Source organism: Macaca nemestrina, chromosome 13 (genome assembly GCF_043159975.1).
Source record: "Macaca nemestrina isolate mMacNem1 chromosome 13, mMacNem.hap1, whole genome shotgun sequence".
NCBI classification, from domain to species: Eukaryota; Metazoa; Chordata; class Mammalia; order Primates; family Cercopithecidae; genus Macaca; species Macaca nemestrina.
The window spans coordinates 24,835,694-24,848,345 of record NC_092137.1 but is presented as its reverse complement, the minus strand read 5'-3'; the positions used below and the strand labels follow the sequence as shown (position 1 = coordinate 24,848,345).

The following is a 12,652-nucleotide window of genomic DNA, read 5'->3' as shown; positions in this document are numbered from 1 at the left end:
AAGCACAAGAGGAAACGCTAGCCCTCACGTGCATTTCGGAATCTGCTGCTGTTATAGATGCTGACGTCCTTTTGGTCAAAGCAAATCACATGGTCAAAGCCAGCAGGAGGGAAGGAGACTTTTCTTTTTTTTTCTTTTTCTTTTTTTTTCTTGAGACGGAGTCTCGCTCTGTCACCCAGGCTGCAGTGCAGTGACGCTATCTTGGCTCACTGCAACCTCCTGGTGCTCTCTTGGCTCACTGCAACCTCCACCTCCTGGGTTCAAGCGATTCTCCTGCCTCAACCTCCCGAGTACCTGGGATTACAGGCATGCACCACCACACCCAGCTAATTTTTGTACTTTTAGTAGAGATGGGTTTCACCATGTTGGCCAGGCTGGTCTCGAACTCCTGACCTCGGGTGATCCACCTGCCTTGGCCTTCCAAAGTGCTGGGATTACAGGCGTGAGCCACCGTGCCCAGCCAGAAGGAGACTTATACTCTGCAAGGATGTGGCTCTATGATGCTTCTGCAGGGAACTGAAGAACTAGGGCCAGTTGTCTTCCTCAGACCTCATCTAAAGCAGCTACCTAGTCACTTTCTAGCATTTTTATTCTCTTCTGAGCTCTGATACTCTTACATTTGAATTATTATTTCTGCTAAGTGCTTGATAAGGGTAAGGTCACAGACTCGTCATAACATGTGGACCTCCACAGGCAGCAGGGGCAGGCTGTTTTGTTTGGAGCCTTGGATCCCTGAAATAGCACATCTTGTAGGGAGGACTGGAGAGAGGCCCATTGTGATTGGAGGGAGGGGAGCCCGTTGAGGAGCAACCAGAGTCAAGACCTTAGCACCTGGGGCCAAGGCCGCCATGTTCCGTGTCTCCAGGGAAGCCATCATGATAGGTCTGTGTAGTGGTGGCCCTGGCTGTGCGCAACCTGAGAAGCTGTTCTGGGTGTCTGGCAGATCATGAGGGAACTTGCATGACACTTTAGGTTGGCTAGATGCCTATTCTGGAAGCCCTCTTTGTTTTGGAAGAGGGTAGACATTGAGCATCTCTTAACCAAAGGCACGCACAAGTTATAAGCAGAAAGCTTCTGGAGGCCCCTTTGTTTTGAGGCACATGGTAGAAACTTGGCAGATACACAGCTTGGAAGAGCATGGCAGCAGCGCCTCAGGCTTGAGCCTTGTATTGTGTTGATTAAGGTTGTATTTCTTGGAGAGCCCAGAATCTCTCTTGGTGCAGCCATGCTTAGAATTTGCCCAAGGCAGCATGGGAGAGTCACCCACTGTCTGCAGACCTTATGCCTCCTCCTTCCCACCTGCCCAGATGTTCCAGGTCCTGACTGGATCCTTAGCTCTTGGGGAGCCCCCTGTGCCCCGGCTGTAGCCCCGCCTTGGCAGACACCCATCACAGTTCAGCTAAGGAGATAGTAATGAGGGAGGGGAGCCCTGGCTCCTGGGGGGAAGGAGGTCTGGGTTTTGGTCTCAGTGCTGCTGGGAGACTGGGGGCGTAGAAGCTTATTTCTCTGGCTTTAAGTCTCTTTTGCAAAATGAGAATAAGAAAACTCTGTCCTTTTGTCGTGAGAAACAAATAGGATGATGAACATGAAGGCTCTTGTAAAACGTCCTCAAAGTATTATTATTAGGCACTAATTTGCCTTCTGAGGAAGTAAAGAAAAAGTCATGGAAGTGTATTTTGTGCCAAGCCCTGTGTGAGGTGTGTGCAGTCTTTTGGTCTCACCGGAACAGCCAGCGGGATTACTGCAAGGGCGAGGAGCCAAGTCAGAGAGGCGAGGCGACTTGCTCCAGGGCACACAGCCTGCGGGCGGCCGTGTGCAGGTCTATGTGACCGCGAGGCCTGACCTCTTCCCGCCCCTCCATCTACCAGTTGTCACCTGCGACTTCCTGTGGGCCACAGGCCTGGGCGCTGGGGAGCCAGCAGGGAAACAACCCATGTCCCAGCTGCCTGGAGCTTGCTTTCCAGTCGACGAGGCGAAGGAGTAAGGACAGAGAAGGGCAAGTGCAGAACATTCAGTGCTGGGCCTCAAAGCAGGACTTGAGAGTGAGTAGGGGTGGGCCGGGAAGGCCTCTGAGGGGTGGGGACATTTCATAGGGACTTAAGGAGCCACTGTAGCAGCCTCTACAGGGGTCTACAGCAAGAGCGGCCCCCGAGGTGGGACCCATCTGTGCTGTGGCAGCCTCACAGGCTCTGGCTGGGCCTCCTTGGGTGGGAGAAGGCTGGTTGCCTTTGGAGGACCACCTCCCCTCCTTCTTCCTCCCCCATGGTTGCTAGGAGACTTTTTCCCAAAGCATCTGAGTAAGTTTTAATGACGAGGCTCCCATGTGGCTGGCCTCCAGCCGCAGAACGTCATAGGGCTCTGTGGGCAACACGGGCACTGCACCCTGAGCAGCTTTCTCTCACTCAGCTTCTTCTCCACAGTTCCAGAGTATTCTGGAATCTTCAGGCTAGAATGAGCTTATAGGAAGAGATTGGTTTGGGCAAGAGAGCCACCAAACCGCCTGCAGTGGGGTGACATCCACTCGACAGTCCCGCTTAGAGCAGCGCTATTTCCCTACGGGTTGTTAGCAAACGTGCCGGATCTCGCAATGCGTAAACTTCCCGGAGGGAGGATTTTATAAAGGAATGTTCTCATGGTTGCATTCTGAGCCAGGATATTAGAAACACTTTGTCAGGCTGTCATGGGTTAGATGATGCTTTAGTCTGAGTGTTTGTCCATTTGGGAGATGCATTTTATTATTTTAAAAATGTTGTATATTTTTAAAAAGCGGAACAATTCTTTTGAAGTAAGTAGTTATTTCCAGGAAAACTTTAGGATTAAGGAAACTTGTAAAAAGATCTACAAATAGAGACCCCCGTGGCTGCGCACCTGTCACCACAGAGCCTGATGGTGCTGTGCAGTCTAAAGGGGTCACGGGGCAAGAAGAGGCGACTTTGGTCGTGTCCAGAGCAGGCTTCTCAACCTCAAGGGTTTGGCGAGTCGTCCCAGGACCCAGGGCTGGGCAGTGCAGCCAGCTGCCGGGTACAGCTGTTGCCCCTGGGCCCAGGAGCAAGGGTTTGAGCGCAGCTCTCTCGCCCCAGGCCAAGGAGCCTCTTCCCTCTGTCTGGTGGTCAGATGGTGCCTGTGTGTGCAGAACCCTGAGCAGGAGCCCTGGGAATGAGTTGTTCTTCATGATTCCAGAGAGGGAGGCGTCTTCTGTGTGCCACTCACCCAGTGTGGTGTCTGAGCTGGTCTTTGTGTTTCAGAGAGACCCCCCCCATCTTTCTTTAATGCGCACGTCTTCGTGAAGCCGTCCTCAGCATCACCCCGATTGGATGTGATCTCCCCAACTGTTCACACCTCTCTTCCTGCCTCTTGGTCCGCTCTGTCTGATGTTCCAGATCACTCCCAAAATGCACCCTGTCTGCTGTCCTCAGGGGAGTGATCGAGCCTGGTTCCTCTGGCTGGAGTGGATTGGGGTAGGTTGGGATGTTCACTGGAAGGCTAGAAGCAGCAAAGCTGGGTCCCAGGAAGGACCTGGGGCCGGAAGGTCGTGTTTACTGATGGCTTCTGCTCCACTCGCCTGCTGACCAGAGGCTGAAGCGGGGAGGAGTGGGCGGTGAGTCTGTGAGTGTAGAGTCGTAACCCACATCTGTGCCGCCCAACAACGTGAGGCTTCCTGGGTGCCTAGGGCTGGATGGGGCCAGGATGGGCTGAGGACACAGACGTGAGGACAGTGCTTGTCTTCCCGCACACGGTGGCAGGGCCATGTGTGGGGGACATGGGGGAGGAGAGGGGGCTGCCTTGGGTGCAGCAGTACAGGTGACAGAGCAGATGGGAGGTCTCTGCAGGGCTCCCAGGTGGACAGGAGCCTGCCAAGCGGGCCAGATGGGGTGGAATGGAGTGAGGGGTTTGCAAAGTGGTGGGTATGGGGAAGGCTACCCTGGAGTGAGAAGAGTTCTAAAAAGGAAGGTCTCTTCTCACTCTTACCTTGGAGTGGGAGCACCGGAAAATTAATCCCAGATCAGCAGAGCTCAGGGCCTGGTGCAGAGAAACCCGTGTGTCATGGTGACGTGAAAGACCTATTTCAGATTCTCCCTAGGGTTCAAGTTTTCCCCAGAGGCAGAATTTTTTCCTGGGTCTTCAGTTCTTCACCTGTAATGAGAGGCGATCCTGAGGGATGTGTTTTAGAGGAGTGGCAGCTGCCCTGCTTACCCAGCATCAAGTCCTTCCTGCAGCCACACCTGCCTGGCCCTGGGGACAGGGACAGTGTCACGCCACCGTCCTTTCCAGGGCCCCACCCACAGCTGAAGGAGTGAAACTTACTTTTTACAGACATATTTTGAGGGGCACATTCATTTTGCTAAGTGAGATACACATTTATAAATATGAAGCAGGAAATTTCTGAATCTTGATAGCTTAGAGATCGTGGCCACCACTGTGTGTGGAAGCCATGGAAACGCTGCACGTGTTGTTTCAGATTTAAAATGCGTGCAGCTCACACCTAAGTGCTATAGGGCTGGTATCTTCATGACCATCTACATTTCAGTTTAAAAAAATCTCTAGGCCTGGTGTGGTGGCTCACACCTGTAGTCCCATTGTTTTGGGCAACTGAGGCAGGAGGATCACCTGAGCCCAGGAGTTCAAGACCAGCCTGGGCAATATAGCAAGACCCCATCTCTACAAAGAATAAAATTAGCTGGGACTAGTGGCGTGTGACTGTAATCTCAGCTACTCAAGAGGCTGAGGTGGGAGGCTCGCTTGAGCTCAGGAGCTTGAGGCTGTGGTGAGCCCTGATTGTGCCACTGCAGTGCAGCCTGGGCAACAGTAAGACCCTGTCTCTATCTGCACCGCATGCCCCCCGGCCCCCCCCCCAAAAAAAGTCCACTCCTTTCTGGGAAAAGATGGGGTTGTGAAATATGTAAATAAGTTGAGGAGTGCTTTAGAGAGGGGTTTTGAACCACGGAATAATGAGATTTGAATGCGGGAGATCTCACCCTCTAGTTTTAACACCTTGTTTAGTCTCAATTCCCTCTGTAAAACCAGAGTGACGGCCGGGCGCGGTGGCTCACGCCTGTAATCCCAGCACTTTGGGAGGCCGAGGCGGGCGGATCACAAGGTCAGGAGATCGAGACCACGGTGAAACCCCGTCTCTACTAAAAATACAAAAAATTAGCCGGGCGCGGTTGTGGGCGCCTGTAGTCCCAGCTACTCGGGAGGCTGAGGCAGGAGAATGGCGTGAACCCTGGAGGCGGAGCTTGCAGTGAGCCGAGATCGCGCCACTGCACTCCAGCCTGGGCGACAGAGCGAGACTCCGTCTCAAAAAAAAAAAACCAGAGTGACATCATCTGCCTCAGCACTGGCTGTAAAGTTAGAGGAGATGAGGCTGACAAAGTGCGTGCCTGTGTCTAGGACTTAATGTTGTGATGCTGAGGTGAGGAAACTGAGGCCAGGAGGGGGACTCCCTGCCCAGGCTGCATGTCAGTGTTGCCTGGGAGCACTGCTGCCACCCTCGCCTCCTGCCCATTGCGTGAGCGCCCCAGGGTGCTGCCGTCTTCCCAGGTGACTGTGCCGCCCTCGCCTCCCGCCCACTATGTGAGAGCCCCCCGGGGTGCTGCCATCTTCCCAGGTGACCGTGTTGGGAGCCTCTGCCACTACCAGCACAGCACCTCCGGCTCACTCTGGAATCTTCTCTCTCAAAGTCGGCTCCTACTTCCGGCTTGAGGTTTTCTGGGCTTGGCAGCATCACCCGATGGGATTTGTGGCCTGGCCCTGGAGGCTGTGAGTTGGCCTGTAGGGCAGTGGCTGAGCCTCCCACCAGCTACACCCATGGGGGGCCGGCGGGGGGGTGTTGGGGGTTGCCAAGCTCCTTGCAGGCCTTGTAGCCATGACTTTGTGGGAGAGAGGGACCATGGGGATAGAACAGGGGGGCAGCGCCCCAGGGGGTCCTCCTCCTCAGTTGAAGTAAGTTGAGAGAATTGGGGTGCTCTAGGAAACCCAAGACCTGGCACTCATGGAATTTTCTAGTAACAATGAGCTCCCTGGGAGGCAAGGAGGGAGTTCCCTGGCAGGGATGGGACCTGCAAACCCATGTCCCTGTAGCCAGCCTTACTGGAGCCAGAAGGGAACTGTGAGTGCGGGTTGGCAAGGGGAGGCCTCTGTGACTCGGGGGAGGCTCAGGGACTGGAGCCAGCCTGACTCTCTGGCCAATCTGGGAGCTGGCCGCCTCTTCTTGCCTCCAGCCTCCTTCCTGGCTGGGCCTCTGTGGGTCAGGTCTTCTGGCCTTGCTTTTCCCCTCGGAAGTGAGGCGGACAAAGACCAGACAGTGTCAGGGCTGGAGGGAGCTTTGAGGGGAGCTGATTCGCAGCTCACCGATGAAACTGGAGCTCCGAGTAGCGACTGGACCTGGAAAGTTGCCCAGCTGGTGAGGGGCAGGGTCAGAGTCCAGGGTTCCCCCCGAATTTATGTCCCCTATTGTATGTACCTACAAGTGGAGTGAAAAAGTGGATTTTATTTTTTAAAACTTGCAGATCAGTGAAAGAAATATTGTCCTACATAGAGGGTCACCAGGCATGAGCCAAGTCTGATGCTGCTTCCAGCCTTGGGTCATAATCTTTGGTAATTGGCGTGGAGTTTTTCTGAGATAGTTGTTCTGGTGGTCTGCACAGCAGGCCTTAGGTGGACAACTGGGGGGATAATGACTAACTCCTTGCATAAGCTCAACACTGCTCACTCGATAGAGCCTGTCCCATCTGTCCCTGTGAGATGGCCAGGTGGGGCACGTCCATTGGAAGCAGGAAGACCCCGGAGTGCAGAGTTCTTTCCTCGGCCCAGTGTGACACTCAAATGGTTGTGGCCCCAGGGCAGCCTGCCTTGTGTGGGGCCCTTGGTGCAGGGTCGCCTGCCTACCCTGGCAGTGCGGGGCCCGGGTGCTTGGTGCGGGGTCACTGACCCTGGCAGTCTGGAGCCCAGATACCCGCTTCCCAGTTGGCCTCCATCTCCCTGTGCGGCTTACCCTTTGGCCTCCAGGACCCAGAGCGCTGAGAGCCCAGGAGACCCTCAGCCCTGGACACTGATGTATGGCCTGGTGAGGAAGCCTGACCTTGTCACCCAGCTCTCCTGGCTTCTGGAATCGTGAGCTTGGGGGCAGGCAGACTTCCAAGGCCATACAGCCCCTGCAGGAGAGCGGTCTCTGGGCTGGTGGAGGCGGTCTGGAGCTCAGCACAGTTTGTGGGTTTTGCTTTGACTCCTTCAACTCATGTTGGCAGCTTTTTGGCCAATCAGGTGTTGACTGAGTGGCCTGAGGCCATGTGGTACTGACCACTCAGACAGGGGCGGGTTGTCCTGCCCCAGCAGACTTGCCCCACAAATGGGGTAGGCGACTGGGGCTGCTAAGACCCAAGAGGTCAACAGGTCATTACGGGCTGGAACCAGACGCCAGCAGAGCTTGGGGATCTACACCTGGTGACTTGCTGACCAGCACTGAGACTCGCCTGACCTCCTGATTCATGATGCAGCGGGCCCTTGTTGAGTGCCACAGAGGCTGCAGGAACATTCTGCCGGGTGTGGTGGTGGTTGATCCTCAGGGCAAGTATTGATCAGCTCTAATGAAACACAACAGAGTTCAGAGGGGATATGGCATAACCAAGAGAACCGAGAAAATTCATGTCACAACCAGCCTCCCTTGTTGTCTGTTAGACCATCTTGTTTAAAAATTAAAAATTGACTTCCTGCCTTTTTCACCTACCCCAGAATCCATTCTACTCCATGAGGCTAACCTTTTCTCCCCTGAGGGCCAGAAACTGAGAAATTCTTCTACTTCTCTTCCCATCCCATTTCTCAACTCCAAACTCAGTTCCCAGAAACCACACCTAGCAGACAGGCATCTGGAAACCAGGGCTGGGAGGGTGGCCACAGCCTCGGGGGAAGGGCGTGGAGCTGGCACCAGGGAAGCTGCAGGAGCCAGACCAGGAAAGAGGCCTTGCTTGAAAAGACTTACTGAGGCCAGTGGTGTTGGAGAAGTAGGAAGGATTAGCACTTGGTCCAGACATGTTGGGGCCCAGTCATGGCCAAAGATCGGAGTAGCAGCAGCCAGTCCTGGACGCCAGGCAGGGTTGGGATGTTCAGATCTGTACCCAAGGTTACCCCAGCAGACCATCAGATCTGTAGTCCCTACAGCCTATGGAAGTGGGCCAGGACACCTGGGGCATCTTCAGGGTGCCAGGGATGGGGAACAGGCACTTGATACCCCAGAAGCCCTTTGAGCCAGGGCACTGACCTCGCAGGCAGTGGGGGAGACCTCAAGTCCCAGGATACCCCCACAATAACTTGAGACCTGAGTATTGGTACTGGGCACCCCTCACCTGCTGGCAGGTGGGGTTAGCTGAGAGGATACCTGTGAATCCCAGAAAACTAGAAACCTGTGACACATGTGTAAGGTAAACATTGCGACTACCAAATCAGCCTGGGACCTCTTCAGGGGTCCTGCAGCATCCCAAACCATCTGAGCTTTTAGGATTACACAGTCCTGCTCAGTGGGACCCGGGATTTGTGCACCCTCCTTCCCGACAAATCGGCACAGTGCTGCTTGAGCAAATGCGTGAAGGAATGAATGGGTGGCAAAGGGTCCGCTCAGTCCTCACAGCTGCAGGTACTGGCCAGCCTTGCTTTGTTGGGAAGCTGGAGGGGGAACCACAGCCCCTCAGCCAGCCTCGAACGCCTGCACCGTGCCCCTTGTGGAATCTTTGAGCCTTTCAGGCCTTGAGCCATGCCCCTGGGTGGACCACCCATCCATGGTACATGTCGTGGTGTCTGAGGCTCTGGGGTCCAAGGCTCTACTGGGCCCCTCCCTGGACATTGGGCAACTTGAGGTTTGATTTTGGTCACCACCCACCCCACCTCCTCTATCCCCTTTTCTGAAGACATGCCTTCACCCCTGGCCTTTTCTCTCTTCTTCCTTGGGGTGCAGATCCTGGCCAACGTCTTCCTCTACCTGTGTGCCATCGCTGTGGGCATCATGTCCTACTACATGGCTGACCGCAAGCACCGCAAGGCCTTCCTGGAGGCCCGCCAGTCGCTGGAGGTGAAGATGAACCTGGAAGAGCAGAGCCAGCAGCAGGTGAGGCTCTTGGGAGGCCTCCGGCCTGGAGCTTGGGCTCAGGGACTGTGGCCTTGTCAGAAGGAGAGGAATCAGAGTGGCAGCCCCTGGCTCCGTGGGGCTTGGCGTTCATCTGCCCTGTTCAGGTGTTTGCTTCTGAACTTGGCCTTCTGGGCTCCTCGCCATTAGAGGACAGCTTCTGAGCTTCAGGGAGCCTCTCACTCCTAAATCTGCTTCTGCTTGACCCGGCTCTCTCCTCATCTGCCTTCCTGCTCTTTGCTTTGTTTTGCTTCTGTAATGTAAAGCTTTTCCATTTAAAGAAATGCATCGCCCAAGCAGCCAGCTATGACTTCCTGCATTCCTTTCTCTGATGACCTTCTCAGGACCAAGGTCAGGGTCAGGGGCATCATGGGCATCCCTTCGCGTCACACCACCCCTGCCGCTCTTGCTGGTCCAACCGCAGATCACCCTGTGCACCTGCTCATGCCGTGGGTGGGGCCTTGACCTATCCTGCGGCCTCAGGGCCCTGCTGGGTGAAGTGTGTCAGCCTCACGCCCCCACCCAGGGGAGCTCCTCCCTCCCTTACCTTCCCATCTGAGGTCACTGCTGAAGAAGGAAACCAGCCTGTTCCTCGGGGATGCCCCTGTTTACATTCTCCATCTGGAGAGAGGCCTGACTGTCCCTGCCTCGGTCTCCTGGCTTTCCTCCAGTCTCTTCCATGGCTGAACCATCCTCCCAGTTCTCGTGTCCCTCAGGCTTTTACATAGTTTGGCCTGGATTCGTCTCACATGCTTTTTGAAGGTCTCCAGAAATTATATCCACCAATTTCCTGTTATCCATAGGTTGATTTCCCCTTCAAAAACAAGCTCTCAATAGGTTGACACTATGATTCTCTGCTCTGGGAACCACATCGTTTGTGTTCAGGAGGCTCTGTGTGCTCCTGATGCACTGAAACTGCTGTTTCATAGATGGTGCCACTCAGGTGGACAGGGCCTTGGTTTTGGGGGCCACTCTGGAGCCCTTGGCTTGCAGGAGCCCCACCGTCGGGCCTCACTCACATTCTCTAGACAGTGCTGTTCCGAGGCACACACTAAGTCGTTTAGCTGATGGGTCCCCGATTTCACCGTCCTGGGGATGTTTTTTTTCCCTCCCCATTTACCAATCTCATTCCTTTCAGAAGGCCCCCATAGGAGGGGATTTTCTTAGTAGCCCATCATATTCCCCCCTTCCCCTGGGCCGTGTGACCTGTGGTTATTGAGGAGCTGCTGTGGCCTGTGAATATTTAAAGAATCTTCCTTCCCTGGCTTGTAAAGCCCCTTGAAAGGCATTCTTTAATTTCTGTTTTTTTTTAATACTGTCTCATTTCTTGTTTGTATCTGATCTCGCACTGTGGCGGCATCCCTCTGGGTTCTCTACACTTTAAAAAAAAAAAAAAAAAAAAAAAAAACACGTGTCACCACCTAGCTAGGCGAGCGTTCTTTTTATATAACATTTGTGCAGTTTTCGGCATGTCTGTCTGCATCGCTCTTATCTGTCTCATATTGTACAATCTAGGACATCTTCAGTCACACTGAACGGTCTTGTGGGGGCCGCTGGTGTGATGAGGAAGGCCCTGTGTCTCACCCTGGAGCTGTTCTCTTGTAGACAATTTAGATAAGTTACCCACCCTGCAGAGCCTCACTTTTCCTCATCTGCAAAGTGGAGGTATTGACATTTGTCTGTAGGTTTCTTGAGGGTCAAATGAGAAACCCAGAACTGCTTTGTAACCCGTAGAGCTTGTTAGAGGTAGGCCGAGTGCACGGGGCCATGAGGCCTGCTTTCTAACGCCCAGGGCCATATGCTCCCTCTGGGCAGGGTCAGCGCAGGGAGCCTGGGCAGCAGCAGAGAGGGTCATCCCTGGGTGACCCGGGGCTCCTGAGGGTGCTAGCAGCCTGCCTGGGCCACACTGGTGCTTCTCTGCACTGCCTGCCCACGCCGCACCGGCAGAGCAGACAGTGGCCCCGGGACGGACAGGTCCAGGTTAGGTGGAAGGGAGGTGCAGAGGTGTGGGGGGAGTTGAGGGGTAAGGTGCATCCTCAGGCCTAGCTGGGCACACAGCCGGGGCCTATAATTCTCCAAGTGGAATGAATTTGTCTAGCCTGGCTCTGTCCTGAGTGAATGAATTTGTCTAGCCCGCCTCTGTCCTGAGTGCGGCCTTGGGCTTGTTGCTGCCTCTCTTTGAACTTCAGTATCCCCATATGTAAAACCTTTGAGAGATTTTTTTTTTTTTTTTTGAGACGGAGTCTTGGTCTTGTCACCCAGGCTGGAGTGCAATGGCATGATCTCGGCTCACTGCAACCTCTGCCTCCCAGGTTCAAGCGATTCTCCTGCCTTAGCTTCCCAAGTAGCTGGGATTACAGGCACCAGGCACCATGCCCGACTAATTTTTTTTTTGTATTTTTAGTAGAGACGAGGTTTCACCATGTTGGCCAGGCTGGTCTCAAACTCCTGACCTCAGATGATCCGCCCACCTCGGCCATTGGGAAGGTTGGAATGTTACCACTGGGAAGGTTGGAATCCTGCCCCCTGTGAGTGTCCGTTTACCTACATTCTCCTTACGTCTTCTGTGACTGTTCAAGAGAGAAACCTGCCTGCCATTTTCCTTCCTTTCCATGTGCTTGACAGGGTTTGGTATTACAGTTATGCCCAACTCATTAAATAATTTGAGAAGTGTTCCCTCTTTCTAACCCCTGATAGTTTGAAGATAATTTGGGTTATTCCTTAAATTTAGAAGTCACGGCATGTGGCTGGCCTGTAGGTGTGGCCAGGCAGGTGGCTATGCCTGTAATACCAGCACTTTGGGAGACTGAGACAGGAGGATCACTTGGGTCCAGGAGTTCAAGACCAGCCTGGGCGACAAAGCAAGACCCCATCTCTACAAAAAATGAAAAAAATTAGCTGAGCGTGGTGGTGCATGCCTGTAGTCCCAGCTACTTGGGAGGCTGAGGTGGGAGGATCGCTTGAGCCCAGGAGGTTAAGGCTGCAGTGAGCCATGACTGTGCCACTGCACTCCAGCTTGGGCAACAAAGTGAGACCCTTTTTTTTTTTTTTTTTTTAAAGGCACTAATGAAGAAGTCCTGTGGGCCTGGAGTGTTCTTTAGGGGAAGATTCTGTTTCCATCACAGATAATAAGGTTGTTCAGATTTTATATTTCCTTTTGTATAGGTTTTAGAGAGGTTTTTTCCCCCAGAAACATGTCCATTCAAATTTTCAAAATTTTGGCATAACATTCTTAGTATTTTCTTTTTACCTTTTGTCTGAAATGTATAATGATATTTCTTTTTTTCATTACTGAAGATAATGTGTACCTTTTTAAAATTGTTCTTAATCAGTCTTGCTAAGGCTTATTGTTTTAGCCTGTTCGGCAGACCACCTTTAATCTTTGTTGCCTTCTTTATACATTTCTTATCTCTTATTTATTTTTGAGACGGAGTCTTGCTCTGTCACCCAGGCTGGAGTGCAGTGGCGAGATCTCGGCTCGCTGCAAGCTCCGCCTCCTGAGCTCACGCCATTCTCCAGCCTCAGCCTCCCGAGTAG

General features: G+C 53.5%; 1 protein-coding gene across 6 annotated transcripts in view; it reads left to right on the top strand.

Annotated features, from left to right (window-relative positions):
- The window catches only part of LOC105479810 (adenylate cyclase 3), a 101,074-nt gene that overhangs the window by 41,544 nt on the left and 46,878 nt on the right, over positions 1 to 12,652 (top strand). For 5 of the 6 annotated variants that reach the window (XM_011738115.3, XM_011738114.3, XM_071076298.1 and 2 more), the window contains one exon: positions 8,948 to 9,097. The exons of the other annotated variant lie outside the window; for it this stretch is intronic. In XM_011738115.3, the coding sequence (XP_011736417.1) occupies positions 8,948 to 9,097 (150 nt within the window). The remainder of the gene's footprint in view (positions 1 to 8,947; positions 9,098 to 12,652) is intronic. 6 annotated transcript variants of the gene reach the window in all.